The sequence below is a fragment of the Ursus americanus genome, chromosome 7, assembly GCF_024610735.1.
Source record: "Ursus americanus isolate L20-20 chromosome 7, mUrsAme1.1.p, whole genome shotgun sequence".
NCBI classification, from domain to species: Eukaryota; Metazoa; Chordata; class Mammalia; order Carnivora; family Ursidae; genus Ursus; species Ursus americanus.
This window is the reverse complement of record NC_142133.1, coordinates 28,204,449-28,232,382: the sequence shown is the minus strand read 5'-3', so window position 1 is coordinate 28,232,382 and position 27,934 is coordinate 28,204,449. Positions and strand designations below refer to the sequence as shown.

The 27,934-nt window shown below is 35.6% G+C and overlaps 1 protein-coding gene across 4 annotated transcripts in view; it reads left to right on the top strand.

The window, feature by feature from the left end:
• The window catches only part of USP34 (ubiquitin specific peptidase 34), a 240,466-nt gene that overhangs the window by 199,333 nt on the left and 13,199 nt on the right, over positions 1 to 27,934 (top strand). For 3 of the 4 annotated variants that reach the window (XM_045788051.2, XM_045788049.2, XM_045788050.2), the window contains 18 exons: positions 1,057 to 1,137; positions 2,808 to 2,893; positions 3,484 to 3,652; positions 3,750 to 3,824; positions 5,381 to 5,532; positions 9,041 to 9,089; positions 9,170 to 9,274; positions 9,381 to 9,425; positions 10,174 to 10,278; positions 11,709 to 11,856; positions 17,144 to 17,778; positions 19,910 to 20,067; positions 21,841 to 21,919; positions 23,438 to 23,564; positions 24,206 to 24,313; positions 25,481 to 25,585; positions 25,702 to 25,826; positions 26,822 to 26,945. In XM_045788051.2, coding sequence (XP_045644007.2) covers positions 1,057 to 1,137; positions 2,808 to 2,893; positions 3,484 to 3,652; positions 3,750 to 3,824; positions 5,381 to 5,532; positions 9,041 to 9,089; positions 9,170 to 9,274; positions 9,381 to 9,425; positions 10,174 to 10,278; positions 11,709 to 11,856; positions 17,144 to 17,778; positions 19,910 to 20,067; positions 21,841 to 21,919; positions 23,438 to 23,564; positions 24,206 to 24,313; positions 25,481 to 25,585; positions 25,702 to 25,826; positions 26,822 to 26,945 — 2,476 coding nt within the window. The remainder of the gene's footprint in view (positions 1 to 1,056; positions 1,138 to 2,807; positions 2,894 to 3,483; positions 3,653 to 3,749; positions 3,825 to 5,380; positions 5,533 to 9,040; positions 9,090 to 9,169; positions 9,275 to 9,380; positions 9,426 to 10,173; positions 10,279 to 11,708; positions 11,857 to 17,143; positions 17,779 to 19,909; positions 20,068 to 21,840; positions 21,920 to 23,437; positions 23,565 to 24,205; positions 24,314 to 25,480; positions 25,586 to 25,701; positions 25,827 to 26,821; positions 26,946 to 27,934) is intronic. The other variant, XM_045788052.2, reaches the window with a different exon arrangement.

The following is a 27,934-nucleotide window of genomic DNA, read 5'->3' as shown; positions in this document are numbered from 1 at the left end:
CAGTAGGAAATTGTTCTAGCATAAAGAAGGGTGTTTTGGAGAGCACCTGTGTGGCTCAGTGGGTTAAGCACCAGGGTTGTGAGAGAGAGCCCTGTGTTGGGCTCTGCTGTGGGTGTGGAAGCTGCTTAAGATTCTCTCTCTCTGGGGCGCCTGGGTGGTACAGCGGTTGGGCGTCTGCCTTCGGCTCAGGGCGTGGTCCCAGCGTTATGGGATCGAGCCCCACATCAGGCTCCTCCGCTGGGAGCCTGCTTCTTCCTCTCCCACTCCCCCTGCTTGTGTTCCCTCTCTCGCTGGCTGTCTCTATCTCTGTCAAATAAATAAATAAAATCTTTAAAAAAATAAAAAAAAATAAAAAAAAAAGATTCTCTCTCTCTCTCCCACTGTTCTCTTTCTTAAAAAAACAAAAACAAAAAACGGGGAGAGGTGGTGAGGGTTTTCTTGTTATCAAGAGAGCATAATTTCTTTTTAAACAGAAAATAAATCATACTCAGATTATATATTAATAGGAACAAAACATTCTGCAATGTGGTGTCTGTGAGGACTAAGAGGAAAATAGTATTCCACTTTATTATGTTAAGGAGTGCAGGTTGCTATCAGGCAGGTTTACACTGTGATGTAAAGGGCATTCATGGAATTCTGTAACGAGATGACCTTGATTATGACTTTAGGCATTTTAGAGTTTCAGACCTTTTTTTTTTTTTTTTTAAGATTTATTTATTACTTTAGAGAGAGAATGTGTGTGTGAGCAGGGGGAGGGACAGAGGGAAAAAGAGAGAATCTCAAGCAGACTCCCCATTGAGCATGGAGCCCAGCTCGGAGCTCTATCCCATCTACCCTGAGATCATGACCTGAGCCAAAAGCAAGAGTTGGATGCTTAACCAACTGAGCCACCCAGGTGCCTCTAGAATTTTAGACTTTCTAACAATGGAAGAATCTGTTTTGGTGAGAATTTAAAATAACTGAAACATAGACTAGAAATAAAGTCCTTGTGTGATTTTTTTTTTTTTAATCCAACAAGTATTGATTGAAGGTTAATATCACACTATTTTTTTACAGTGGTTTTTGGACCGTATGGCTGATGATGACTGGTGGCCAATGCAGATACTAATTAAGTGCCCTAATCAAATTGTGAGACAGGTAAGAAAAAATTTATTTGAAAAAGAAGTGGCTTTCAAGTTAATAATTCTAAATTTGCCTGTGAAAATATTTTAACCCAGCATTCAAGGTAGTTTTGAAAAGATCGACCTCTTACCGTAAGAATCATTTTGCTATCATTTTACCAGCTTCTTTTAGCAAATCAACTATCTTTCCAACCAAGTGACTAAAATTGTTAACATTTCCTGGTTATAGGAGGATAGCTGTAAGTGCCTGTTCTCTCATATCCTGTTATCTCTGCTTTATGGGTTGTACTGATTCTTTTTCAGAATCTTAGATAGTCTAACTATAGTAGGATACTGTAATGTCCTTGAAAGTTAAATGCAGTATATAACATTTCTGTGAAAGATTCTGAACTGTCACATGAATCAATTTGTTTTCCTTAAATCACTGGAAAAATTAAAGAAGAAAAATGTAAATTATGATACAGAACCAATATTTTAATCTGAAAAGACCACTTTTCCGTTATTACCAAGATATAACCCTTATACCATATAATTCATCAGAACCATACAGTGTAAAATTTAGTGGTTTTTAGTATATCCCCAAACTATGCAACCATTGTCTAATTTTAATAACACTAAGAGAAGTTCCATACCTATTAACAGTAACTCCCCATTTTATCCTGTCTCTTCTTTCCGGCCACTACTGGCAGCCACTAACCTACTTTTTGTTTCTGTGGATTTGCCTATTTGATGATAAATGGAGGGGTGGCTGGATGGCTCAGTCGGTTAAGCGTCTGCCTTCACTCAGGTCATGATCCCAGGGTCCTGGAATCAAGCCCCACATTAAGCTCCCTGCTCAGAGGGGAGTCTACTTGTCACTCTCCCTCTGCCCCTTCCTCCAACTCAGGCTTTTCTCTTGCATGCTCTCTCCCTCTCAAAAAATTAAATCTTTTACAAAAATAATAAATGGAGTCACGCAGTGTGTGATCTTTTGTGATTGGTTTCTTTGAGCAGTATTTTCATGGTTATGTTGTAGTGTGTATCTGTTCTTCCTTTTTATTGCTAAAAAATTTCATTGGATATAGCAAATATTGTTTATCCATTCAGCAGTTGAACATTTGGGATGTTTTCACCTTTTGGCTATTTTGAATAATGCTGCTATGAACATTAGGGCACAAATACTTTTGTGGGCATATGTTTTCAGTTCTTTTGGTTATCTACCTAAGAGTAGAAGTCCTGAGTCATATAGTCACTCTAAGTTTAACATTTTAGGAACACCAAACTGTTTTTCATGGCGTCTCCACCAGTTTACATCCCCACCAGCAATTTATGAGGGTTCCTATTTTCACTGCATCTTCTTTAGCATTTGTTACTGTCTTTTTGATTTTAGCTATCCTAATGAATGTGAAGTAGTATGTCATTGTGGTTTTGGTTTGCATTTCGTTAATAATTAATCATGGTGACCATCTTTTCATTTGCTTACTGGCCATTTGTATATCTTATTTAGAGAATCCCCAACCCTTTTTAATCCATGTTTCTTTTGGTTAAACTTAAATCCTATTTCCTTCACCTAGTCATTGACTTTTGGCAAAAGATAATCTGTGGGGAAAATAGAAATGGGTGGCAGAGAATTTTGAAACGTTAATTTTTCAGTATCTTTGTTACCTTTGTTCAGGCTCTTAGGTTGTTAAAACTTTTCATTTATAGATGTTTCAGCGTTTGTGTATTCATGTGATTCAGAGACTCAGACCTGTGCATGCTCATCTTTATCTACAGCCCGGAATGGAAGATGGGTAAGAAGTAACTTTTGATCATTTTAAGCTTTTTAATGAGCTGCCTAGAGTATTTTAACTACCCACATTGAAATATTTAGTTTCAGGGCACCTGGGTGGCTCAGTTGGTTAAGGAGCTGCCTTCCGCTCAGGTCATGATCCCAGAGTCCTGGGAATGAGCCCTGCATCAGGCTCCCTGTTCAGCGGGGAGTCTGCTTCTCCCTCTCCCTCTGCCCCTCCTGCCCCGCTCATGCTCTCTCTCAAATAAATAATTAAAATCTTTAAAAGAAAGAAAGAAAAGAAAGAAAGAAAAATATTTAGGTTCGTTTATTTAAAAATCTATAGTAATACAAGTCAAGAAAACAGTATTATTTTATTTGTAATTAAGTGCATCTTCAAAATCCTCTACAGATAACTTCATGACTTAGTCTTTTTGTTTGGATTGATTTAGCCAGACACCATAGTTAGAATCACCTACTCACACTATTGCAGTAGGTATTCACTATTACAAAGAAGAAAGAGATAAATTTAGGTTTTTAAAAATATTTCTTCCAGAATATTTATCCCCAGACTTTATACTGTCTCTAAGATGTATTAAATTGTGTCTTCAGGTCAGATGATATGGATGCCTCAGTAGAAGATATTGGTGGTCGTTCATGTGTCACTCGATTTGTGAGAACTCTGTTATTAATTATGGAACATGGTGTAAAACCTCACAGTAAACATCTTACAGAGTATTTTGCCTTCCTTTATGAATTTGCCAAAATGGGTGAAGAAGAGGTAAGGCTGTATCTTGTTTATTTCTGGGATTATGTACCTATTTTCAGTATTTAAAACAATTATTTTATATTTTCAAAATCAATGTTTTTATTTTTAGAGCCAGTTTTTGCTTTCATTACAAGCCATATCTACAATGGTACATTTTTACATGGGAACCAAAGGGCCTGAAAATGTGAGTACAGTTCTCTCTCATATTGGGGATATAGGGGGCCATGTTTTCAAGTTTGTATCATGCAAGGTTGTTAGATATTAGAATGCTTTAAAGACCCTTCTAGCCCTGACATTAGATAATTTTAAGAGTTTGAGTTTGGTTGGTATTTTTAACGGGTATAGCAAGAGAAGAAATAATGAAATGATAAATTTCATGGCAAGGCCCTGAAACAAAGCAAATACATTTAGGCAGAATGGCCACCACCTACTTTGGGGTCATATCGATAGCATGTTGTTTCAGTGAACATTTTTGTTGGCCATATTTTTAAGCCCTTGCTATTGAGTTTGTCGGAGTATTCCAAAAATTGAAGTAGCTTGGTCTGTTCATAATATTAAAGCATGACATGAACTTTGTGTTGTCTATAATGGCCACGTTGGCTTATGCTCTATTTATACTATCTTCTTTAACCGCATTGCAACCCTAAGATGTAAGTACTATTGTTACCTCCATTTTACAGATCAGAAACTTAAGGCATAAAGAAGTTAACTTGTTTTAGATCACAGTGAGTTGGGCTTTAATCTTTGGTCAGATTCCTGAGCTAAACTGTTAACCATTATACTGTAATGTTTCTCAGAATATGGACTTTTACTGTCTAATTCCTGCCTATATGGCTGCCTGTTTAGATAGTGTTTCTTTTGCTTTGTTAAATCATAAAATCATTTCACTCTCTTGAATTTCAACGCAATAGAAGTCTTTGGAAGACTTGCTATTTGGATTATCTGAACACTGCAAATAAGGATTCTTTAATTTGTGTAACTGGCATTTTTATTAAGTAGGAAATACTGTTTTATCATACTCATATAAAATTTGATCCTGATTTATCTTACAAAGGGCTTGCCTGTAAGAAAAAAGAAATTATTAAAAGATATATCTGTGGGGGCGCCTGGGTGGCTCAGTTGGTTAAGCATCTTCCTTTGGCCCAGATCATGATCTCAGGGTCCTGGGATCGAGTCCTTCATCGGGCTTCCTGCTCTGCAGGGAGCCTGCTTCTCCCTCTGCCTGCCACTCCCCCTGTTGTGAGCTCGCTGTCTCGCTCTCTCTCTCTCTCAAATGGATAAATAAAACCTTTAAAAAAAAAAAAATGTGGGGCGCCTGGGTGGCGCAGTCGTTAAGTATCTGCCTTCGGCTCAGGGCGTGATCCCGGCGTTCTGGGATCGAGCCCCACATCAGGCTCCTCCACTAGGAGCCTGCTTCTTCCTCTCACACTCCCCCTGCTGTGTTCCCTCTCTCACTGGCTGTCTCTGTCAAATAAATAAATAAAATCTTTAAAAAAAAAATGTAAGTGAGGTATAAATAGTTACAGTATTGAAAATCATTGTTCTTTACAGTTCCGCCTGCTGTCTAAAATTATCCTGAATGTTGTTTAAACTCGTAAAAGTCAGGGTTAGGCCTTTGAGTGGTTCTTCATGATGCATGCTCCTGCCACCATCTACCCTGGGTAGTTCTATGAAACAGTCAAGTTATTTTCTCTCAAGGTAATTCAATTTTAATGTATTAGTTTTAACATTTTGTTCTAGCCTCAAGTTGAAGTGTTGTCAGAGGAAGAGGGGGAAGAAGAAGAGGAGGAAGAAGATATTCTTTCTCTGGCAGAAGAAAAATACAGGCCGGCTGCCCTGGAAAAAATGATAGCTTTAGTTGCTCTGTTGGTTGAACAGTCTCGCTCAGAAAGGTGAAATGTTTCAACATTCAAAATGGTTAAAGCATGTTTGATTTTACTCCTTTTACCTAATTGTTTTACCACTAACTTCTGTTACATTAATTCCTTTTAAATTATACCACTATTCATCAACTCTTGTGGCATAAGTATTTCAGTCCTTTGTATCAGATGACTTTGTACCTCTGAGTCATGTTAGAAATATACGTTGAAGAAATATACAGTAAAATATTTAGCAAAATTATATGTGCATTCATCCTTTAACCTGGCAACACTACTTCCAGAAATCTGTTCCCCAAACACAGAAAGTTGTATGTGCAAGGATATTTATTGAAGCGTTTAGTTAATAATAGTAAAATACTGAATATTGAAGAAGAAGGGATTAGTTGAAAAAAAACAGGCATCCAGTCAATAGAATACTCTATTGCTGAAAAAAAGAAGTGTGGAATGTATTTGTACTACCATGGAGAGAAATTTAAGATAAATATTACCAAGTAAAAAAAGCAAGGTGGATAAAAGTGTGTATAGTATAGTACCTTTTGAGGAACGGGAAGCTGTGGCGGGGGCAGGGTTCAGGGGACAGAGATTAAGAGCATGTATACCCAATTTTCATTATTCCTCATTATGGATCACTGTTTGCAAATTTGCTTACTTGCTGGGATTTTTTGCAGTCCCAAAATTAGTATTCATGGCTCTTTTGCAATCACTTGTGGACTGCAGTTGTCCATGTGCAGAGTGGCAAAAAATTTGAGTTACCTGACTCCTTCCTTCCTTCCCAGCCAAGGTCAAACAGGGTGACTATGACTTCTTGTTTCACTTCTCATATTGTAAACAAATGTCCTTTTCATGGTTTATGCCATGTTTTTCACATTCGTGCTTTTTCTGGTGACTTAGTGTTTAAAATTGCCCCCAAGTATAGTGCTGCTAAGTGCTATCTAGAGTTCCTAAGATCAAGAAGGCCATAATGTGCCTTAACAAGAAAATGCACGTTAGAAAAGCTTCTTTCAGGTATGAGTTAATGGTATTATTTGCTCTGACTTCAGTTTTAATGAATGAACAATATATATTAAATAAGGTATCTTTAAACATAAACACACACAAAACAAGGTAACCTATTGATTGGTTGAAGAAAATGTGACCAGAGGCTCACAAGTACCTAACCCTGTATTTTTCTTACTAGCAATGATTCAGTAATCACTAATTCGGTGTTTGCGGCATTTTATAGAACATAAGTACTACAAATAGCAGGAATTTACTGTATTTATAAAATTGAAAACTAAATCAAAAACTTAAAAAGGTTTCCTGTGGTTGGGGGAGGGAAAAGCAGATTGCTGGAAAGGACAGGAATGAAAGGTTGAGTTTGAATATACATTGTTTTTGTTTTTTTAGATTTAACTTGTAATCATGTAAATGTTTTATATAATGATAAGTAAATTAATAAAATGGAATCCCTAAAAATCAAAAGCAGACTGAAGTAAATGAATTATATATTGACCTGGTGGCATAGCACCTGGAAAGGAATTCACTAAAATGACTTTAGAACACATTAATTTAACTGTAAATTCCTAGTTGTATATGAAGGACAAAAAGAATTGTAAAATTACCCTAAACTGTTCTAAGTATATTGTTCATAGTGTAATTGTGATTGTTATCCTGAAGCTAGCATATAACCTAGAACAAAGCAAATAAGTAACTGTTAATGTCATTAGAAACCAAGATTTTCAGCAAAAGACAGAAGGAATACAAATATAAAATTGTAGGTTTCTTATGTAAGTTTTTAAAACTAAATTTGAATTTGAAAATACCAGTAGAGTCTATGGTGTATTTTGTCTTAAACAAAAAATGTTCTCTATACTTCTATTTTCTGAAAAGGCTTAGAAATCCTGCCCAACTCAGAATTAGTGAGCACCACTGGCATCTAGATTGTAGTCCCTAGATATCATTTCTTATGGAAGAAAATCAGGGTTCCTTGAAAAAATGGCCAATTCCAGGTCTTGGGCAAGAAATGAATGGGAAGCCTAGAACATTTTGTCATTTTGGAAAGCAGATTCTATTAAAGACTACTGAGATTATGTTAAAAGGGCAAGAACCAATTTATGGATATTCCTACTGGTCGTAGATTGGACAACCTGAGCATCAGTAGTAGAATAACTACAAGCGGACTAAAATACATCACAGATACTTTAAATCCATGAGTTTGTAATGGTGCCTAAAAACAAACAAACAAACTACTTACTGGTAAGCTTTGGAGTATATTAGGAAACCAAATCATAATTTTGGAAACTTACTAATAAGAGAATGATATCAAGTGTTCATCTTCCCAGCAAGCATTATACTTCATGGCAACCAAATGGTAAATGAGAGAAAGCTCGCCGACTTGGAGGTGTTTGAGCTAATGAACGAGCAAGTAATGCTGAAATTAGAATATTTGTATTTTGTACCCCAAATGAAGTAATGGATCTAGGAGATGATCATCATTGACTGAAATAGTACAAAAAGACAACCTTTCATTGTGTGCCTCCTGAAGAAAGTCGATACCACCACCTATAAAGCATGCTTAAGATTAAGCCTAGAAACAATCAAGTCTCTAGATCTAAACTACCAGTTTATAGGAAATACAAGGACAAAGGAACATTAAAGCAACACCACAAGAATACAATCAGCAAAATGGAAATGTGGGAAATTCTTCAGGACAAACCACCTACTTTCTTCAACTCATAAATTGCAAGATAAAAACAAAATTGGAGGGGAAACCAGTAGTCTGTAAGATATTTAAAAGACATTTCAACCACTTGCAACAGAGGACTTTATTTGGATCTTGAACCAACAAATTGTTAAAAAAATTTTTAGACACTTGAGGTAATCATACACTGACTGGATATTGTTTGATAGTAAGGAGTTGTGGTTTTATTTTAAGTGTGAATAATGGTAGTCTGGTTATGTTTTTTAAATTTATCTGTTAGAAATACATACTGAGATTCTTGGATTAAATGATAAAATACCTGCTTCAGAACAGTACACATTGAGTGGGAGGTACAAATGAAACAAGACTGAGCATGAATTAGTAATTTGAAGCTGAATAATGGGATACTTCCATTATCTTATTATTTTTGTATGTACCTGAAATTTTCTATAGTAAAGAAATATGCAGAAGTTGTGAACTGGTAACTGAAACTCTTTAGTATTTCTTAGAAGTTCGTTTTGTTTTGAGGGGTCTCATGTCAAAAAAAAAAAAAAATCAGACCCATCCTAGTTTTATAATACACAAAAATATTGAGTTAATTAACTGGGAAATAAAGTAGGTTTGGGCTTCCATACATCAATTCTGGAATCTTGAAAAATTGTCTAAAAGATGTTTATCTAGCAAGTAATTTTAGCTAGGAGAAAGTTCAAAAATCATTTTGTATTGGTGGCTTGGTACAGTTGTAATTGAATTGACAATTTTGATGCATGTCATGATGCAAATAGCTATAAAGTAGCACAGAGAGAAGAAAAACTTATTTCCACTGATGTTTCCTTTCAGGCATTTGACATTATCACAGACTGACATGGCAGCATTAACAGGAGGAAAGGTAATACTTTGTATATTAGAGGATTTGATCATCTCACAAATAATAATGGTTCTTAAATGAACAACTTTTACTTTTAACAGGGATTCCCCTTCTTATTTCAACATATTCGTGATGGCATCAATATAAGACAAACTTGTAATCTGATTTTCAGCCTCTGTCGATACAATAATCGACTAGCAGAACATGTAAGTGCTGAGAAACAGTCTTAAAGCTTTTTGGTAATTTTAAAAAGAATGTTCTGAAATCCTCCTTTTCTTTTTTTTTTCTTTCTTTTTTTTTTTTTTTTTTTAGATTGTGTCTATGCTTTTCACATCAATAGCAAAGTTGACTCCTGAGGTATGTACACATTAGTTAATTCATGTTTTTAAGACTACTAGTGCTTTCAAATAAACCTTTCTAATTGTTCTTGAAAAAAATATATCAAGGTTTCTCCCATAACACAGCTTATTTTTCAGTATGTAACTTGAATAAGCTGAGTTACTCCTTTCTGTCTTACTATCATAAATGTAATTTTCCCAGTTAAATATAAATTTACTTAGTATAAGTTCAACATATTGGAGTGCCACATAGATACTAAACTTGAAAGTTGTTTGATTTTAAGCATATATCGTAATTGTGTTCAAGAAAAAAGTAGACTAACCAGATGAAAAAATGTGGAAATATAATAATACAGTACTATACAAAAGTATTTTTGTAAAATGGTAATGTTCTAGCTGTATGATACTTTGTCAAATATTAATGTAAATTACACCTTAAAGATCAAGGGATGCTACAAGAAACTTTTAACCTAAATTATTCTATGAATAAGGTGGTCTCATTAATAAAAGTTTTGATTGTTTTTTTCCAAATTGATATCCAGAAAAATACATGTGTTCTCTTACATGTGGTGCCCATGCAATTGACTTTGTATCCCAAGTTGATCGTGCTGCTTTATATAGTTGAAGTTTATATGCAGGAGTACTGAGGTCTGCTAACCTAACACAGATTTAAATGTGATGTGTAGAAGAGTTTTACATGTTTCTTTTCTGCTGAAACAGGTGGATTCAAGTACATTTAAATACACAGTTATGTATATGTCTTACAGGCAGCCAATCCTTTCTTTAAATTGTTGACTATGCTAATGGAGTTTGCTGGTGGACCTCCAGGAATGCCTCCCTTTGCATCTTACATTCTACAGAGGATATGGGAGGTAAGTACTTCAGTAGATGTTCCAGTATTTCTTTTTCTGAGAATTTTATTTTTCTAACAAAGTCATTACCAGTTTAAGTACCAGTTTCTTCCTTGGGTAATCCAAAATGGTTTTAGTGGGTCACAAGTCAGGGAAGAAGACATGCTTTAGTCAGGAGGCTTGTGGGGGAGAAAGAAATCTTGTCTTACCTCCCATAGGTTTGAAGACTGTTGTAGAGTCATTAAAAATCTTTGGCCAGTCTAGTGTTTTCATTCCCTTCCCCTCAAAAAAGATTCTGTAAAGTGATAGAGTCTTAGAAATACAAGCTGAGCGTTTTCAGCAGTTGACAGAAATGGTACAGGAAGTACCAGCCACATCCTTTCCTTCAGAGTAACTGCTGGGGTCACAGAGTTTCTCTTTAGGGAATGTTGGGAAAACCTCTGTAGACCAGGGGTCAGCAAACTTGTTTTCTCACTGGTCAGTTAGCAAACATTTTAGGCTTTGAGGGCCCTGTGATATCTTTTGCAGCCACTCAACTGCCATTTTAGCCTAAAACCATCTAGACAGTACATAAATGAGTGGGTATGGAACTGGCCTGAAAGCCAAATCTAGATTCCTAAGATTTCTCTATCCCATGAAAAAAATCTCCCCAGCAGTGCAGTTACTGCTTTTCATTTTCATGTGCAATGATAGATTGGGCACACAGTAAGAAAAATAAAGATGAGGGCTCCTGGGTGGCTTAGTTGGTTGAGTGACTGACTTCAGCCAGGGGATGATCCTGGAGTCCTGGGATCGAGTCCGGCATTGGGCTCCTGTTCAGTGGGGAGTCTGCTTCTCCCTCTGACCCTCCCCCATCTTATACTCTCTCTCTCTCTCAAATAAATAAATAAAATCTTAAAAAAAAAAAAAGAAAAATAAAGATGAGAAACTTTAGAGAATTATAAGCACTTTTAAGTAAATTTATGAATTTAATAAGACCTAAACGTCATTGGGTTCTCTTATTGGTTCTGTGTTAAACTTCTTGGTTATTTTAATTTTATTTTATAAACTAATGGCAGATTTTTCTGAATATTTCCTGTTGATAAATACAGTTTTAAAAATGGAGAGGAGCACCTGCGTGGCTCAGTCAGTTGAGTGTCCGACTCTTGATTTTGGTTCAGGTCATGATCCTCAGGGTCGTGAGATGGAGCCCTGCATCAGGCTTCGCACTGAGTATGAAGCCTGCTCTTAAGGTTCTCTCTCTCCCGGTCCTTTTACCCCTCCCCCCTTAAAAAAAAAAGTAATTAAAAATAAAAAAGTAAAAATGTAGAAAAACATGGGCGAAACTTCTCTTAGCTCTAGTTTTCAAAAAACTGTCTTGGCTTTAAGTGTTCAATGGCATATAGCAAAAGTAAGTAAAAAAGTAACTCCTCAATCGGTTTTATAGTCTCTTCTTGTCATTTCAATTTTAGGTAATTGAATACAATCCTTCTCAGTGTTTGGATTGGTTGGCAGTACAGACACCCCGAAATAAACTGGCACACAGCTGGGTCCTACAGAATATGGAAAACTGGGTCGAGCGGTTTCTTTTGGCTCATAATTATCCTAGAGTCAGGACTTGTAAGTCAAATATTCAGAACTTAAACCATTTGTTGTTCCAAGTTTTGCTTTTTTGTTTTGTTTTTTAAGGCAATTATAGTTAATTCCCATTGTTGTACAGTACAAAGGCTCTTGGAGATATTGTTCTTAAAGGCCAAAGTTACATGGTACTCAGAAATGGCAGTGTTTTGCAAATATCTACAGTGCTTTGGGTGTTTTAAGGATAGGAAACTGTCGTGTCTTGGGTGACATCACCACCATCACCATTTTTGTTTCCTTGCTTGATAGATTACAAAGCATGATCAGCATTAAGTGAAGAATGTAGAGGATCAGAAAATCCTCTTAAAAGTAACTTTAAGGCTAAGAAGAAAGTAATAAAAAGGCATAGAACAAATTGAGAGAAAATACTCAATGAAATCAGAGTTAAATGATAAACACCTTTACACAGGCTGGAAGAAAATAAAGCTCTTGGAAGACAGATGGACAAATACAAAAAATTGATACTTTACAGATTAGAAAATTGCTTGTAAATAGAGTATGTTCTCCTTTGATAATATTCAAAGAAACAAAAAAGTTGTTTATTTTTAAAATTTCTTTAATCATTAAATTTAATCATTAAAATCATTTTTCCTAGCTGTCTACTGAAAGGGCATAGAATCAGTGTTACTGCTATAGCAACATGCACATCAAATACCCCCAGATCCATGTTTCTAAAGACCATTCTCCAATAAAACAAATAACAGCTCTTTGAAGAAATGGCAGGTAACACACAAGATGAGCCTGGAGCATCTTGTAGGACCAGAAAGTAAAGAAGTACTCAAAAAACAAAATGATGGGGCTGTGTCAAGGGACACACACTCAACCTGAAAGAATTCCCAGTGGCTAAAGCTGGAACAATTTGAGTAAAAAAATAAATAATGTAGTACTGGATTATGCCCCCAAGTATAAAATAAATATCTATGAGTCCGTACTGATAAATGATCAAATAAATGAGAGGAGACAAATCTCCTATACAGAAGAATTCTAAGTAATTTATGTACATCTGCCTTCCAAGGAGGTAGAGCTGACCCTCCTTTCAAGGAGTAGGGAATAATGGGGAATGTAACTTTTTTTTTCCTTCAAATTTTTATTCAAATTCTAGTTAATATACAGTGGAGTGTTGGTTTCAGGAGGATTCAGTGATTCATTATGTAAAACACCCAGTGCTCATCATACCAAGTGCCCTTAATTCCCATCCCCCACCCACCTTCCTCCATCACCCCTCAGTGTATTCTCTGTCTTTAAGAGTTTGGTACAATTTTTGGGTAACGTAACTTTAAGTGTAGCAATTTGACAAACATTAACTCAGCCAGATGATTATGGTTAATATCATCACTGATGTGTATTGATAGTGTGTACCCTTGATACCCTTGATATAATATGATATAAAGAGCACTTTACCTGTATGGTCTTCCTTACAAAAACCCATCATATGAGTCTAAAAGTGATAAACATCAGACCCAATTTGAGGGACATTCTTCAAAAATACCTGACCCCAAGTACTCCTTTAAACTGGGAAGCTTTTCCATACACAAGAAGAGTCTGAGAAACTGTCACAGCCAAGAGGAGCTTAAGGAGACATGATTAAATGTAGTGTATCCTAGGTGGGATCTTAGAGCCAAAATAAAAGAACATTAATGGGGCTCCTGGGTGGCTCAGTCGGTTAAGCATTTGCCTTCGGATCAGGTCATGATCAGGGCATGGGATTGAGCCCCGTGTCTATCTCCCTGCTCAGTGGGGAATCTGCTGCTCCTTCTGCCTCTGCCCCTCTCTCCACTCATGCGTTCTCTCTCTCTCTCTCTCTCTAATAATTAAAATCTTTTTTAAAAAAATTAAGGCAAAACTAATAAAATCTAAAGTATGGAGTTGAAAAGTAATGTGTCAGTATTGTTTCCTTAGTTAAAATAAATGTACTAAAGTAATAATAGATGTTAATAATAGGAGAAAAGGAGAGAAGAGTGTATGGGGACTGTATCTGTTCTGCCTATTCTAAAATAAAAGTTTATTTAGGAAAAACACCTTGTACTGGTGAGTACATGGATTGGCATTGGTGCTTAGAGGCTTGTTTTTCCTGCCAGTTTATATAACACCATAGTAATGGGTTATTTGTAAGTACTGACATGTATGCTGATTGGCATTCATGTCCTGACTTCTGACCGTAAGACAATAAAAAATCTGAACCAAAAAATCTGCTGAACCAAAAAAACACAAAAGTTTTTCAGCTGTTACGTCTTATATTGATGACAGTACTGAGGAAATGGCATTCTCCTACATTGCAGTGAAATTTTAAGTAAATATTACCCTTTGAAAGGCACTTTAGCAATATGCAGTGAGATCCTTCAAAATACTTTGCCTTTTTAAATTCAAGGATTCCCATATAAGTAAGTCACCTAATATATGAATGCTTAAATAGCATTATTTTTGGTTATGAAAAATTAAAAGCTGGATGTTCAGTTGGGAAATAGTTACAGTGAATCATTTAAAAATTATAATAGACTGTAGTAATATGAAAATGTGCTTTTTGACATAATGTAACTTGAAAAAACAGCCCAATATTTGAATAGAATCAATATAACAATAAGAATTATAGTAACATGTATAGAAAAAAAAAACTGAGAAATAGTTTTAAATCCTACAAAATTTTAAGGAATGCCTTAGAATGTTCAGAGAAAAAAAAAATGGAGACATCTTAAAATAGTTGAAGAGTTGCCACATAGAAATGAAGATAGGGGGCGCCTGGGTGGCACAGCGGTTAAGCGTCTGCCTTCGGCTCAGGGCGTGATCCCGGCGTTATGGGATCGAGCCCCACATCAGGCTCCTCCGCTATGAGCCTGCTTCTTCCTCTCCCACTCCCCCTGCTTGTGTTCCCTCTCTCGCTGGCTGTCTCTGTCTCTGTCGAATAAATAAATAAAATCTTTAAAAAAAAAAAAAAAAAAAGAAATGAAGATAGATTTGTTCTAAGTTTTCTATAGTATAGAACTAAATGAAGAGACTCTTGAGTCACAGTAAGGTAGTTTTTAGCAAGATGGTCTATTCTTCCATACTGACCTTCCTAGAAGTTGTATATTTCTCCCAAGCAGAGCTTATTTTTTATTTAGAAGCAGATAGCTCTTAAATAAATAGATGGTTTGGTATATAATAAAGCAAAACTAAATGTTTTTTAACATTTAAGAATTGTTTATTTAAGTGGGTCTTTGGTAGAGTGTTTTGAACCTTTCATTGTGTTTGAAAATTTTTCCTAATAAAATACTGGGATAAAAGTATTTAACTTAGGGGTGCCTGGGTGGCTCAGTCATTGGGCGTCTGCCTTCGGCTCAGGGCATGATCCCAGAGTCCTGGGATCGAGTCCCACATTGGGCTCCTCTGCTGGGAGCCTGCTTCTTCCTCTCCCACTCTCCCTGCTTGTGTTTCCCCTCTCGATGGCTGTCTCTCTCTCTGTCAAATAAGTAAAATCTTTAAAAATATATATATTTAACTTAAACTGAATAAGTTTTTTCTAATCACAAATTACTTTTCTTAATAGAGGCTTATACAAAGATTGGCCAGGATGACCCCTATATGCCAAGTTTTAATATTGGAAGCCGTTACCAATATGAGCCTAACCAGAGCAACATATAGGTGAAAAAATACGTAGAAATGAAGTATTGTGCACAAAGTGGTACATAAGGTTTAATTTGAAATCTGTAAAATAGGTTATAATTAATTTTAGGGTTTCTAAAATTTTAATTTTATATGTTATTTGCTTTAACAGAACATTGGAAATTATCAGATTATAGGTAGAATAGTGGGAGACAGAATTAGTAGGTGTATTGAAAAGAGCTAAACTGAGGCATGAGAGTCCTTGAGGAGGCTCTGTGGTGGTGGTTTTTAGGAGGATTAGCTCCTGAATCTATCTGGGTTTGAATTCCAGCTCTGCCACGAGATGTGTAACATGGGTGTAGTCTTACTGTTTTCAGTCCAAGTGAAAGTGGGGATAGTAAAAGTAGTGCCTCCTAAACAAAGTTATGGTGTTAAATAGTATAAACATGTGATAAATGTTAGCAATTCTTGTTGTTGTTGGATCATTATCATTATTGTCATCATCATCATTATCATTTCCCAGGGCTAAATCTGAGCTCCGCCTCTTTATCTGTGTGACTTTGGTCTTTGCCTCTCCAAGATTCAGATTTTCCAATGTAACATCACCTGTCTCCAGAATGATTGTGGGGATTAAATGAAGTAATATTTTAAAATATTACTATATTTATATATATATATTTATATATTACTAAATATTACACACCTAACTCAGTGCCTTGCACACACAGTAACTGTTTTTACAGATATGAACTCAACTAATGAGTTATTTACATCTCAGAATTGTATGCTTAATAACATTTTTCAGGTATGTTGAAGAAGGGAGGGTTTTTTTTGCTTTCATAGTCAACCTAGAAGCTTCCAATTATGGAATGAATAAATCATGGGGATAAACAACATAGGGAATACAGGCAATGATATTGTAATCGTATTGTGTGGTGACAGATGGTAGCTGCACCGTGGTGAGCACAGCATAACATAGAGAGAAGCTGAATCACTGTGTTGTACACCTGAGACTAATAAACGTTGTGTGTCAACTGTACTCAAGTGAAAAAATTTTAAAAATACAAATTTAGCCTAGAAGAGTTTTAAAGATATTTCCAAAGTTAATGTTCTGTAATTGGTGTATATATATATATATATATAGTCTTGTACGTTACAATGAACTTTAAAATAGACGATCTCATTCTGTGTTTATAACTATTTTATTGTTAATCTCTATAAATTACTACAAAATAACTTACCCTTATTTTGTAAAGAAGAAGAAAAGATGCTAACGCATTGAACGATTTGATCACGTCAGACAGCCTTAGCTAGGTCTTCTGGCTCCAAATGCTGTGTTCTTCCTGTTAAGCCATATTATTTCCTAAGAAGAAATGAAACGATCAAATAAGTGGAAAATTCTACATCTGGGGAAAGCTAACAGAGAAGTTTAAAACTGTTTCTATTAATGTAATTATTTTTGCCACTTAAAAAATAACAATGACAGAATGGAAGGCGTCTGTTTTCATCATTCCTTGAGATTTTTCTGCGGGGCCAGTGGTAGGGCAGAAAGATATTAAGAAATGTTCATGTCCCTTAATTTTTATTCATTTTAAGTTTTAAAGAGAAGAGTGGCTTTGTGTTTAATGACTGCTCTTCAGTCTGTTTTATATCTTGCAAGGATCTGACAGTTTTGTTTTACATTTTATAGCTGCAGCTTATCTTCTGGTGTCCCTTATACCAAGCAATTCATTCCGCCAGATGTTCCGGTCAACAAGGTCTTTGCACATCCCAACCCGTGACCTTCCACTCAGTCCAGACACAACAGTAGTCCTGCATCAGGTCTACAACGTGCTCCTTGGTTTGCTCTCAAGAGCCAAACTTTATGTTGATGCTGCTGTTCATGGCACTACAAAGCTAGTGCCCTATTTTAGCTTTATGACTTACTGTTTAATTTCCAAAACTGAGAAGCTGATGTTTTCCACATATTTCATGGATTTGTGGAACCTTTTCCAGCCTAAACTTTCTGAGCCAGCAATAGCTACAAATCACAATAAACAGGCTTTGCTTTCATTTTGGTACAATGTGTGTGCTGACTGTCCAGAGAATATCCGCCTTATTGTTCAGAACCCAGTGGTAACCAAGAACATTGCCTTCAATTACATCCTTGCTGACCATGATGATCAGGATGTGGTGCTTTTTAACCGTGGGATGCTGCCAGCCTACTACGGCATTCTGAGGCTCTGCTGTGAACAGTCTCCCGCATTCACACGACAGCTTGCTTCTCACCAGAACATCCAGTGGGCCTTTAAGAATCTTACACCACATGCCAGCCAATACCCTGGAGTGAGTAAAATTGATAATTCTATCTGTATCTTCAAATTGATTGGAAATAACCTATCCCCCCCCCCCCGTGGGAAGTGGTAACAAAATATGGAAGTATAGTCTAACTTGAACTGTTCTTTCTTAAGGACTTAATGTGTATTTATTTTCTTGAATACATGTATAAAATGCTGTATTACTATAAAATTGATAAGTAATATGGATAATTTTTCTTAGGTTGATGTTGAAATTTTATCTCCAGTTGAACTTAGCTATTTTCGTTTGTGTTTTTGTAAATGTCTTTTATATGTACTGAATGAAAAAAGTCAGCTTTGTGATACAATTTTAGGGAAGTATTTATCGTTTAGATATTTATCATTAAGATCTACATGCTATTCTAAGCTGTGAGCTAGACGATATCTTTATCTTAGCTATAGTATTCCCTAGTGTTTTTTTCTCACTCTACATTCAGGTGAACGAAGTGGATAAGGGGTCTATCAGGATACAAATATATGCAGTCTAAATCTGATTCCTGTTTTTCTGCAGACTATTTGTAGGTTTCATATTAAAACTTTCTCCCTTCACATATGGCTGTAATTCCTGGATATTTCTTTTCACTGTTTCTTTAACTCTCTTTTGTAAACTGAAGATTACACCAAGAGGATATAAATCTAGAAAAGGGGTTGGAAGGAGAGTGCAGAATACTTTTTTTCAACCTGTTGTAAACCCAGAGACCACACACTGCTAATGTAAGAAGTTTTTTGCTAAATGGGAGATGGTGGGAGTGGAGAAGCAGGAGCTTTTTCAAGACATCCAACATTTACTTAAGAGTTTAATCAAATGAACATGATGAAGAATATTGTAATTATTGGTATCCTCGAATTGTGTAACTTTTTTCCTGTTGAAGAAAGGACCTTTCCTGTCCTTCAGATATGATGTAGTAAATTGTTCTCACCCAGAAAGAATAACCTAGTTTCCAGCCAGGAAATTTAGAATGCTTAGAATAGAAGAAAAAGAGTGAGTATATTAAGTACCAAAAGAGGTTCAAAGCCAAGGCTTTCAAACAGAAGGAAACAAATGTGAGAGTCTGCCTGACCTCGAAGGAGTCAGGACAGGATTTATCAAGATTTATCAAAATTCAGTGGATTTTCTTTATCACATTCACATAAATAATATTTGACTTAGTTACTAAACATGATGTCCATGGTTAAATATACCTTTTTGAGTGTTGGGGGAGTTAGAATATTTATCTATCTGATAGTGTTACTTCCTGACATCAATAAAATATAACATCTTTTATTGTAGAGCTTAACTGTTGGAGATTTTCATGAAAATGGTGCTTAAATCAATTTTTGGGGGGCGCCTGGGTGGTACAGCGGTTAAGCATCTGCCTTCAGCTCAGGGCGTGATCCCAGCGTTCTGGGATCGAGTCCCACATCAGGCTCCTCCGGTATGAGCCTGCTTCTTCCTCTCCCACTCCCCCTGCTTGTGTTCCCTCTCTCGCTGGCTGTCTCTATCTCTGTCAAATAAATAAATCTTAAAAAAAAAAAAATCAATTTTTGCATGAAAATTATGGAATCGGGGGTTTTCAGTTCACTGATAAGTATGGCCACGTGCCCATGCTAAATGAGCGTATAAACCCACAGTTAGCGATTTTACTTAAATATTAGTTCCCACATTTCATCCATCAGATAACTTGAACTAGCCATTCATCAGTCCAGAAAGAGCATTCCAAATGTTAGCACAAAGGGTTTTCTCAGATATGGTATTAATACAAATGTAAATGAGGGCTATAAAATTTTGTGAGAAGTTATGATTTCTCATTAAAGAAACAGGGGCAAAGGATTGGTGTAGCATATCTGGACATCCATTCGAAGTTACAAAGCTCTAGTGCTTTAAACAGTATTAAGACTAAACATGAACCCTAAAAATGAGTCTTTGTGAAAATTTGATTTACTTTTGGTGAATAATATATTAAATTTTTAAAATAGAATCTGTTGCTAATTTTATAACTTTTTGAATGGTAGTATAATCTGATTTCATTTGTATAATTTTAAGAGCTGGCTAGTGGGCATAACATTCAGAAATGAGAAGCAAACATTCTAAAATGTTGTAGGGTTAAAAGCTCACCATGATGCTTATTTACCCTTTTTAGGCAGTAGAAGAACTATTTAACCTGATGCAGCTGTTTATAGCTCAAAGGCCAGATATGAGAGAAGAAGAATTAGAAGATATTAAACAGTTTAAGAAAACAACCATAAGTTGTTACTTACGTTGCCTAGATGGCCGCTCCTGCTGGACTACTTTAATAAGGTAAAAAGATGTTTTCTGGTGTTTTTTTAATTTGTTTTGTTTTTCCAAGTGAGGGAGTGGGGACCATCCTTTTGACACTTAAAGAGTTACAGTTATTTATAACTGAAAGTTTACTGGTTCTTTAAGGTGATTAGGGAAGCATTTTTGCATTCAGTCACCTTGGAAGGATTCATCTTTTAAAAATTAACGAGCTGCCTTTGAATAGCTTTTGTTTTCATGATTTGGTTTTGGATTGTTTGTATGTGTTTTATCAGTATCATAGAATCAGGGTTGGAAGGAATCTTAATGTGCAGTCTTACACCTAAAGCTTGAATTCTCTTCTTTCTTGTGATTCATCCTGTCTTATGCTTGGACGGTTTAGTTCTAGAGGCCTCCAGAAACAGCTTTCTCCTTCTTTGGATGAGACTTATTATTAATGTGTTTTTCATTCTATTTAGCCCAGATTTACCTATCTTTTTTAACTGTAGGAATTAGCCAAAATAACAAAACATCATCTTTATAATTGTTCAGAGTTACAGAAGTTATTGAATGGCTGTAAAGGAAGTCTACAACAAATTACACATAATTCCCTTTAACTGTGGAAATAAAGTCCAGGTTAATTTCTTAAAGTGTTTCTGTATATTACATCTAAGACTTGGAGGTAATGTCCTTTATTAGGCACACAGTTTTTGGCATCCTTCCTTGAAAATAATAGTATTTTATGCTTAACACACTTAGGTTATTTCAAATTATCTTCCTCAGAAAACTTGCAAATTTGAATCTTTATTAGTACACAAAATGAATTAATTATGGTTTTGCCAGGAGTCTAAAGGAAGGAATTCTTCTAAAATTTTGGCATTAATTTTGAATACATTGTGTTTCCAAGGTTTACTACTTAAAGCTTATTCTCAAAAAAAAAAAAAAAAAAAAAAGACTTTGAGCTTTAATTCTTTTTTGAAAAAAGGAAAGAAAACATCCAAGTGAAGTAGAAATATTCCAGTTGTACTACGTATAGCAGCAGTTTCCAGTACCTAATAATGAAATTAGGTCTATTAATAAGAGCAATACAACTACTTTTGATAAATTTTCAAGACCAAAATGCACTTAATGTTTTTCCACTCATGTTTCTCTAAGAACCAGCTGACAAGTGCTTGGGTAATTAAGTGTATTTTGTTATTATCCTGAGCTTAACATAATTTAGAAGATAAACCCGTTATAAAAATAAGCATTGTTTATACTGAAACTTTAAAAATATTCCCATGATACCTCTCTTGCACCATTGAATTGTTGACTAGACACTAGCAGACAAAACTTTTCTCCATGTTACTTAGAGGGTTTCTCTTTCTTTTCTTTTCTTTTTTCTTTTCTTTTCTTCCTCTTCTTCTCTTTTCTTTTTTCTTTCCTTCCTTTCTTTCTTTCCTTCCTTTCTTTCCTTTCTTTCTTAGATTTTATTTACTTGACACACAGAGAGAGAGCCAGCGAGAGAGGGAACACAAGCAAGGGGAGTGGGAGAGGAAGAAGCAGGCTCCCAGCAGAGCATAAAGCCCGATGCAGGGCGGTCCTAGAGCACTGGGATCACGCCCTGACCCGAAGGCAGACGCTTAATGACTGAGCCACCCAGGCGCCCCTCTTAGAGGGTTTCTTAATATTAACTCCTTTTATTACATTACTAGGAAACAAATATAGCAGTTTCTCTCCTATAGGTAGAAAAGAGCCTAAATTATAGTTTTCTTCTATTTTTTATCACCTCAGTTTTCCATTCTGAGTTCTCAACCTGGATTTTTTGTATTGTAGTGCCTTCAGAATACTATTAGAATCTGATGAAGATAGACTTCTTGTTGTATTTAATCGAGGGTTGATCCTGATGACTGAGGTAAATATTTTATTTCATTTTACTGTCGATATAGCTCATTTTAATGTTCTCACCAAGGCTCGTGTGTATGTGCGTGTGTATTTAGCGTTTATGCTAGACCGTTCTACAGGTATCTGGATTTTGATTATATAGATCAGTAAATGCTAATTTATCCTCCAAGAATGAGTAGGTCACAGTTTTTAGGTTGCTGTTTTCTTTGTCCATAGTAATTCCATACTTTTCTTATTTTGTATTTAGAACAACCACTGGAAATAGACTGATTTTATTCATTCCGTTTGTAAGGGTAGAAATAGATAAAGTTCATATGATCTAATCACTGACACATAATTTCTCAAGAGCTCACGTATTTGATCGTTAAGAAACTGCGATTAGCATCTTGAGAGGAAGCATTGAGTGTTACAGGTATTAAAATCGCCTATTCATTCTTCTCACAATTCTTGAGCATCCATAAACTGTGAGATGATTTTAAAGCCATAGAGGTGCATTTTACCCCTTAGTCTAATAAAGAAGAGAAAACAAAAGAGTATATGCCAAAAGTACCATGAGAAGTAGGAGGTAGGATAGTTTTCTTCAGTTAATGATATTATAGAATAGGAATACATGTTTGAAACTGTACTTTGTAGAATTTGGACTTGTAAAGATAAATGGGAGAGCATTTAATTTAGATGAATGACTTGGTCAGCAGAGGCAAGAAAGTATTGTCGTATTTGAAAAATGCCAAGTATTTCTGTTTGGCTAGAATAAAGGGTATGTGAAAAGTAGTGAGAATTTCATTATTTTGTGCAACAGATGTTTGAATATCTACTCTGTGCCCGGCATTGTGCTAGGCACTGGGGATGCAGCAGTGAATAAGACAGACATGGTTCCTATCCTCACAGCTTACAGGTTAAATGCCACACAAGTACCTTGTTCAGATTATGTAATACCATCGATTCCAGAGTGTGGATTTTGAACTTTGACTTGTGGATAGTATATAGGTTATAGGGAGCTGATTCAAGAAGATTAGAAAAAAATCTTTGTGTAGAATGAAGTAGGAAAAAAAGAATTAAAAGATTTTTAACAAGCCAATTGACTAAAGGAATTCTTCCTTCTGGAGCTCTTTTTCCTTATTTGGACTTACTGTTGACAACCATTTCACCATTGTCTTCCTTCCCAAAGCCCTGGAAAGTTAAAGCAGTCACCCATTCTACCCAGTCTTCCTGTTGCCTGCTGCTTTGTAATTTCTAAGGCTTGCGGTCTTAGAGCAAACAGTAACCAAAACCAAACTGATTAAACAAATTACTCCTTCAAACCAAAATGTATGTATAAAATATTAGCTCTGAAGGTGAGCACTGTTTTGTATTTTAAAGAGCTGACTTGGGAGAATTTGACTTTTAGGTAGAAAGGAAAATACATTTGCTTTGTGCACCTGTGCACACACATAGAGTCTGAAAACATCTGTCATAAAGGATGAGTACTACCATTTTGTGGCTCAGTAAAGTAAAAATGAAGTTTTCCATTTTTTAAAATCACTTGTAGTCTTTCAACACACTGCACATGATGTACCATGAAGCCACAGCTTGCCATGTGACTGGAGACTTAGTAGAACTTCTGTCAATATTCCTTTCGGTTTTGAAGTCTACACGCCCATATCTTCAGAGAAAAGGTTTGGTCATTCCTACTTCTTATTTTTGTTACTTTCAACTATTAAAGAGTGAAATAAGGATTTCAAACCACATTCTTCAGAGAATTTGTCTTTATCTCTGGTTTATGTACAGAAGATGGGGCTGATGCTGGCTAACCATTAGGAAATGTTCATCATGACCTGGTTTAAAGGCTGGAGTGCTCTTGTTTAATTTGTTATGCCTGTCTGAAAAATAGGCAAGCATCTACAAGTGTTAAGATTTAAGAGACTGGGAAACACTTCCAAGCACAGTAACAAAATGGGTGTTTTGTAAAGGTTCTCCAGTTGGAAACCTCCATGGTTTAGGTTAGATCATTTTTAGTTTCAAGAGAAATAACCATAAAACTATCTCTTGTGTCCCTGTAAAATTGCCTGTGAACTCTGAACATCATATAAATTTCTAGAAAACAGACATGTTTATCTCTGAAGTATGTGCTTTAAGAAATCTAGCAGGTTTCACAGTAGCAGCCATCTCATGAAAATGATCCTTTAGCTTTCATCAAAGATGTTTATGTCATTAATTTGATTTTCTTAGTGCAAGCATTCTGTAGATAAAAATAGAAAATAATTGTGTGGAAAATTGAACTCAAATGGCTTATTTATGTATGCTTTTGTATTTGCAGATGTGAAACAAGCATTAATTCAGTGGCAGGAGCGAATTGAATTTGCCCATAAACTGTTAACTCTTCTTAATTCCTATAGTCCTCCAGAACTTAGAAACGCCTGTATAGGTAAGTTACTGTGTAACTTATATATATCTTATATATATCTGTGTAAAAACCTAATGAATGAAGATTTTTGTGGAATATTCTTTGTAGGATGTGATATTCTGCAAGGTTTGGAAGACATTTGTACTTTTTATGTGTAACTCACACTGGCCAGCAGGTTCTAGAAAATCTAGTTATGTTTCTTAACATGCCAGTAATTACGTTATATGATCACAGGCAGGTCATGTAATATATCTGGGCTCTTTGACCTTAGGTTATGTCTAGATCTCTTCCAGCTCTGAAATCTTCTGGTCCTATGTAAGTAAGGTAGGATCATGCAAATGTTTTGTAAAGGAGAGCTGATACTGTAAAGGGTTAGGGAGATTATTTTACTGTCTGTTCTCTTACCTGAAGGATACTTGTAGTACTTGTTCTTAGACTTCCAAGTATTTTACCTTTTTATTGATTACATATTTATAATAAAGTGATAATTTGTGCCTGTTAAATGACCCCCCCATTTTAAATTTATAATGTATTTTTTAGTAGTTTAGAAGCTATTTAAAGTCCTCTTTAGAGACTGTAACTGTTTATTTCCAGTTTCTCAAAATGACACGAGTAACTGACCGTCGTGTATAAGCAGTCATTTTTGGCAAGCTTTGGCCTGGTGTTCTGTGGAATTACTGGCCTATACTTCAGTAACCTCTGATTGCCGGTACACTGTCATCATGAGCTTTACTTCTGTGTGATTAGGGGTGAGCATCAGTCCAGCTTACATCCTGAAACATTAAAAGTGGACTAAGGATTATGTCTTAGATCCAAAGAACTTTGAGCCTTAGATTTCTGTCTAAGTTGCTTTGGTTGATTTTATGAAAATATGTCATCAGTGTGCATTAAATATTTCCTTTAATGTACTTCTCCATGATGCTTCTCTTGGATAAATAAAATTCAAATAAATAGTTTTAAACTTTGGTTTCTAAATGATGGCGTCTTATTTAGTAACTGTTGATCCAGATTTGATTGAGCATCAGACAGAATTTCTCTGTGTCAGCAGCTAAAACAGTTTTAGACTCATTAAACCTTTTCAGCCACCATACTGCAGCTAGTCACCTTAACATGATTGGTGAGTGTTCCAAAGAAGCAAGTTCGATATACTCCAGCTTTTTAATTCTCATATTGTGTTTTTATTTTCAGATGTCCTCAAGGAACTTGTGCTTTTGAGTCCCCATGACTTTCTTCATACTCTGGTTCCATTTCTACAACACAACCATTGTACTTATCATCATAGTAATATTCCAAGTATGTATTCATCTAGCACAGTACTTGAATGTGGTTGGCATTTGATCTTTCTGCACACTGAAGCATGGAGATTTATTTTTTCCATTTATTCTTATTGTACACTTTTAATGTCTTAGTGTCTCTTGGACCTTATTTCCCTTGTCGAGAAAATATCAAGCTAATAGGAGGGAAAAGCAATATTCGGCCTCCGCGCCCTGAACTCAATATGTGCCTCTTGCCCACAATGGTGGAAACCAGTAAGGTATGTTGGGATGCCAGGAAAACCATGTTTCTGTAGTACACAGTAATTTGAAATTTTCCCTCTGGCAGTTATATTAGACTTAAATGACCATTTTGTGGATCCTAAGAAGATTAGACTCATTTGGACTTTTTCCTTTTAGTGCTCTGAAATGTTGGTTGAGTATTTGCAAAATCAACAATAAGCACAAGTAGTTTTTTCCTCCCTCAAAAAAATTCCCTAATAGAAAGTCTTACTAGTATTTGTCACTAGGCTAAATTATAACTGGGTCATATATCTAAAACTGAAAAGTCAAGTTAGGTATTTACTATTGTTTAAATTTGGCCATATAATCAATGACTTCTTTTACTGCCCTTTAATTATAATCCTTGACCTAGGCTTAATATCACTGATTGATAGATTTATCATTTGTAGTCTGATTCTTCTCTTCTAATGCGTATCCTAAAATAATGCTAATTCTAAATTATAGAGAGAAGGTACATTGACACAAGATAATTTATCTCAGTTTCAACATTTTTTTAAACAATTTGTCCCCTTTATCTTTCTTCACCCCGCTTCATTCACACTCTCCCTTACTCACCATCTTTGGATCTTAAATATACTTCTTATAAGATAAAATATTAAAAATAATTAACACTGTAGTAGCCATTACAGAAATCATTTGAAAATCTATTTCAAAAAATCAAATTTAATTCAACTCTTCTTGATGATGTCTGTAGAACTAAAGTGTCACATTTTAAAAATCCTACAGTAATTTTACTTGATTAAAGTATATAGAAATAATGGGTAATTTTAATTGATAGCATTTGCACACTGAAAATAAACTTGTGACAATTAAGATCTTAACATTACTAGAAACTTGGAATTTAAAACTAGGTTCTTATAGAATTTAAATATTTAATCAGCTTTTTAGTTAAACTTATTACATTTGCACAAAATATGCTCTTTAATTTATTATACAATTTAAGTGCAACCATTTTATCATCTTTAACCTTCAGGGCAAAGATGACGTTTATGATCGTATGCTGCTAGACTACTTCTTTTCTTATCATCAATTCATCCATCTATTATGCCGAGTTGCAATCAACTGTGAAAAATTTACTGAAACATTAGTTAAGCTGAGTAAGTATAAAAGATGAGCAGTAAATTCCACTGAATTATTTTAAGCCCCTAGCCACTCAGGAAGGGGAGACAAAAAATGAGACGATCCTTTTTTTCTTTTTTAAAGTGACTGTTTAAAAATACTAATTATTCTTGGGAACATTTTTATTTTTATTAAGAAAACACCAACTTACTGGTTTCCATTGAATAGTTCTGCCCAGAGTTTCAGCTGGCCTATAAAGGAGTGTGGAGTAGGGCTGATCACTTTTGTACACAGAAGCCCAAGTCCTCCTCCATCTGCCCAGCAGAATTTAAAAACAAAAACCAAAAACTACTCTGCTTAGGGAGGCAGGCTTAGAGAGGTGGACTTTCCCAGCCCTGATCCGAAGGATAAGATGATATCTATAGGGCCAGCTGTGCTTTGGAGCTGGCAATGCCGAGAGCAAACTGAGTGGGCTTGCCAGGGTGAAGCAGAGGTGCATATATGAGTAAATTAGGAGGTAAGTCTCATGAAATAGAGAGGTGAATGAGAAGAAAGGAAATTTGAAAAGGAAGATATGAGAAATAGAAAACAAAACCATCAGTGAATTATAAAAGGGGAAAAAACTCAAATTACTCAAGAATGTGCTTGAACGCTATAAGAGAATTACTCCCTTTGGGTGACTTTTTCCAGCTGATAAAGTCTTTAGAAGACATGTCCCTTATCTCAGGACCTCCAGAGTTCCCAGGCTCTGTGTGTCCTGTGAGTCTTACTTCTTTAGGGATGGCCCAGGATTCTTTCCCAGTGTTCTGTAGTTCTGTTTCAGAGCATAGGAAGTGAAATGCTCATGGAACCACCACCCAGGTCAAGAAACAGAATATTGCCATTAGAACTCCCCTTTGTGCTCTTCCTCAATCACAATCCCTTCCTTCTATGGAAAAGGTTTTGATCCATTTTAAGTAGGGCAAAAGATGTGAACATACCTTAGGTTTCATTATCGGAGAAGAAGGAAGTGGTAACAGCTGTCAGG